General features: G+C 37.3%; 1 protein-coding gene across 1 annotated transcript in view; it reads right to left on the bottom strand.

The window, feature by feature from the left end:
• The window catches only part of LOC109545430 (protein yellow), a 4,355-nt gene extending 2,267 nt beyond the window's left edge, over positions 1-2,088 (bottom strand). The window contains exons 1-3 of the mRNA XM_019916115.2: positions 1,754-2,088; positions 929-1,087; positions 686-869 (exon numbers count right to left, since the gene is read on the bottom strand). Coding sequence (XP_019771674.2) covers positions 686-869; positions 929-1,087; positions 1,754-1,974 — 564 coding nt within the window. The 5' untranslated portion in view covers positions 1,975-2,088. The remainder of the gene's footprint in view (positions 1-685; positions 870-928; positions 1,088-1,753) is intronic.
• Between the last annotated feature and the right edge of the window lie 2,315 nt (positions 2,089-4,403).

The raw sequence follows: 4,403 nt of genomic DNA on the forward strand, positions 1-4,403 counted from the left end.
TTGTGCGAAACGCGATTTTCCCGTCTTCCAAAGCATAAAAACTAGGAAGTTAAGAACGAGCAGAAAATGCTTCAAGTCAGACAGACGAATTGATGTTTAAGAAGGCAGTGAGGCGCTGAGTGGACAATTTTATAAAGTAGAAAATGACGCAAATTTTTCTRAAAAATGCATTTTTCTGAACAAAACTTCTATTTTTCATAACTTTTCACTCCATTTTTGCGTACCCGTACTTTTCTGCTACGGGCACCTCTTTCAATTAACCCCATTTTTGCGTGCCCGTACTTTTCTGCTACGGGCACGTCTCAATTTTACTCCATTTTTGCGTAYCCGTACTTTTCTGYTGCAGGCACGCACTTTTYAACTCTACGTACGACSTTTCGTCGTACCTTTTTATTTAACTCAAGCAAAAMAATKTSTATAAACTTCATAAACATATTGATCAAAATTGCGTATAATTTTGCTATCRWTYTGTGGTTTAACAAGCCACGAAAACCACACCTACAACCCACGYCTTGTTCGATATACGATGGGTAATAATGAAAGCAAAASAATCATGTTACATCACGTTTTTTTGCTTCGTCATCCCATAACACGCTTTAGCAGCTGCTAGTTTTCCTATATACACRGTGGTCGCAAAAAAAACACTTGAAAAWTKAATAGGAWTTTTTTTCAAATGGCTACTTACAATATTGGCAAAGAACGAGTCCTGTTTGAGATCGTCGTCCTTTAAGGTGTACCTCCGAATGAGCGTATCGGTGTTTAGATCGTAAATTGCAATGGCAGGCGATGAAACCACGTTTGGTTCCCCTAAGATATCAGCCAATCCGGTGTCCATCACCCAAAGTCGGTCGCAAGCATCCACAAACACTCTGTTAATCAGCAAAGAAATTTAAAAAATATTTAAGCACAAACGTTTTGTTGTAGCTACCTGAAAACTGATACAATGTGGTTTTCACTTTCGGGCTTTTCTCCTTTCTTTGGTAAGCTGTTGGCTTTCCAGTCAGGGTAAGGGATTATGGGGGCGGTTTTGTTGATTGGCTCATCTAGAGAAACGTACCCTAAAGAGGCGGCCACGCCACTTTTCCATCTAATAAAACCATTACAAATTCATCTTTTGAGTACTAAGTAAGTTAACGAAAATTTGTATTCTCCAAGCACTGGAACCTCGGTGGAAAAATTAGGATTTTGCTTCATTAGCCATTCATATATGAGCGGTCTGCACTTGGTCAACAGCAACCGTACAAATGCAATCGTTGCAGTTTCAGTTTTGAATAATAATAGCAAAAAAATGCTGAATGAGCGTGATATAATAGCAAGCAATTAAAACACTTAAAATTATGGTTGAAATCAAGCGCGAGAAATGCTCAAGGGTTCAGGGAGAAAGAACTATTATTATTGCCATTTACCGTGTTAATTATTGGGCTAATTACCGGCCATCACTAGCTATTAAGGAAAATGAGCTGTTGGGTAACTACATTTATTGAAAATTGCACTTGTTACGGCTAATGCTTGAAAACGTGGCGATAGTTGATAGAAATTTGAGCCTGAAGTTTCGCTAGCATATTCAGAAATTGCTCGTTTCGGAACGAACAATCATCTACGTTTACTGAGTACACGACGCTCGAAATAATATAGTTGAAAATCCAAGAACTCTCAAATTAAATGTTAGTGAACAAGGGAAGATTTTTGTGTTTTTAGTTAAGAACCCAAAAATCCCCCAATTTGTTGCGTTAACTACAAACTAACGAATTACCTTGGAATAGTAACAAACAGCTTATTCCTCCACCGGTCGAGTCCCAATGGAAGATTATTCTTGGGCACATAATCTCCATTTTTGAGTGCTACATTTTCGGCGTCTTCATTGGGCCAGGAAAAAGTTAACTCTTTCCACGCAAAGACTTTCTCAAGGTTGGCCAAAGCGGCCACTTGGCAGCCGAAAAACGCGACCAACACGAAACATTTTACGGGCAACATGTTGATGACGGTTCACCAACAACTGACCACACCAGTCGAAGAGAATGGTTTTATAAGGAAGAATGATGGGGCAGCAAAGTGTTGCTATTTTCGATAGCTCAGCTAAGGTCAAAGAGGTCTACTGGTTTCGACTCTTAAGCTTCAAGAGCCTTGATTGTTTCTTGCGCGGATTTTTCCACTTGTTGGCCGAAATACTACGAATTATTTTATAACAAACACGAAAAAACGCACTGATTATTTTTAACTTTGTTGGGCAATGACTAGCTTTTTCCAGCCTCTAATTTTGAATAAGGTCCCAAATATGGTTGGAAATCCACTTCATTTGCTTCAACTTTAATGTTAGCGTGTAGTTAGCAATTGGAAACGAAGCGCATTTCATTCGATTAGGGATGCCATTGTTTCGTTGCAACATTGTAGATGATTATATACAGGGTGTCCAATCTACAGATTTTCCTTGGCTAGGCAATACAGTGTAGATAGACAGTAATGCAGTAGATATGTTTGAACAAACCTGTTTTACGACTATTTTTATGATTTTTTCTGCTAAATAGGAGTTCCAACTGGAGCTTTCACGCGAAAAACGTTGGCTTTTGATGCAAATAATGTCGACGAGCAACATTAAAGTTAAACTGGAATTTGTGCTTTTGCATTTTTAACAACAAAAGCCTAGTTTCCCTGGAATTTGCTTCTTGACCTTAAACTCCAAATATTTTCTGTCGTTTTTCTCACCTCTTCTGTCTGAAATGTCTGTCTCTTCTGTTATTGTGAGTCTTAATTGTCGGTTTTAGTCTCTCTTTCCTCGTATTAATAAGGATTGGAAATTAACTCTAATTCTGTAGAAGAAAGAAAACCAACATTTGGAGTTTAATCTCGAAATATTCTTTGTGATGTTTCCCATCGCATCTAAAATTGAAATTAATTTATTAATGGTCACTTTATAGGTTTCGAAATCGTTTCAAGTTTTGATCATTAATTTCTCTTTCTCTCTAGCTTTATTACTGATTGAAAAAGCTCTTAATCTATAGAAGAAAGTTAAAAAACTCGGGATAACTGATGTTGATACTGGCAAAAATACAACACCCTGTACCTTAGAAAAAAGCTACACCTGTTGACTTAATTTGCACAAAGTTGACTTAACTGGAACAATTGATTATTGGGAATTCAAGGCAAGTTTTAAGAGCGTTTTTTTGCTTCTTCTATACCAAGTCAGTGGAAAAATGCTTCCTACGTCCAAATCTACCAAATAATCGCCTGCTAATCGCAGTATTTTTTAATGTGTTTTTAATTGCAAATTTTTCAAAGTACCTCGTTGCAAAAGAACGTCATTGCCACACTTTTAAACAATTTGGGTAGCGAATTTTCCCACTGGCGGTCCCTCGTATATCCACATAGTTAATTATGCATGAAACGATGTGGAATTTAGCTGGTGATTATACGGGAAACAGGGTTTAATTAATTAATAAAAAAAACTGTAATTTGCATACAGATTTGGTGCGGTTGAGACTTTTTCTTGGGTTTGTTCAAAATCAAGGCCAGTGAACAAAATAAACCGAAAAACCCCTTTTGGGATTTAACAACCAAATTGTTGTGCTTGTAGACAAAATGTCGCTTTGATCGACAATTTATTCATGCGATGGCCATTAGGAATGACTCTCTTGCACAGTGCTGGCAGATTTAGCGATTGGCATTGAACTAGATGACTTTCATTAAAGGCAAATGTAATAAATACATTGGCTATTGGTACATGGTTCAGTCTTAAAACAGCCTTAAGCTTTATAGAATGCAGATCGCAGATTATTCAAACCAGACAAAAGCCATTTATTGTTGTTGCTGCATCTATTGGGCGCGGCCGGTATGGTTTTTAGCGCAAATAAAAACTAGGCTACACACACAGGAAGTCAACTGAATCAACAAATTTCAAAAAAAGTTAATGCTGGGAAGTGCATTTAATTTTATTATTCAAATTGGAACGACGAACCGAAGCTCCTAAATCTATGTAGGCCTGGGTAACACAGTGGATATACAGGTGTTCACACAGCGACACACGTTGAAAAACACGCTAGAAGTTTCAGATCGGAAATAATARACATTTTCGACACATTTTAAGCGTTTTTTGAGCGTTCGCGATCTTTAGCCGACGATTTCTTCCTTGTTATTGACCCAAAAACTTTATAAACGCATATTTGTGACCTTTTTACGTCGAACGGAATCGATTGAGCTCAAAAAACRTGCRTGTGAAATTTTKATTTTTGGTCGAAATTTTTCCAAGGGTGGGGGTCGATTTTTTGAAAAAATRAAAATMRTCTGAAAATGTATTAAATTTTACATCATTTTCAGCTCATGGACACGAGGAATGCATCGAGCTCATTGAAAAACATGCTAGAAGTTTCAGATCCGAAATAATAGACATTTTCGGCACATTTTAAGCG

Source organism: Dendroctonus ponderosae, unplaced genomic scaffold (genome assembly GCF_020466585.1).
Source record: "Dendroctonus ponderosae isolate FM_Combo_2020 unplaced genomic scaffold, Dpon_F_20191213v2 Dpon_F_20191213_5, whole genome shotgun sequence".
In the NCBI taxonomy this organism is placed as follows: Eukaryota; Metazoa; Arthropoda; class Insecta; order Coleoptera; family Curculionidae; genus Dendroctonus; species Dendroctonus ponderosae.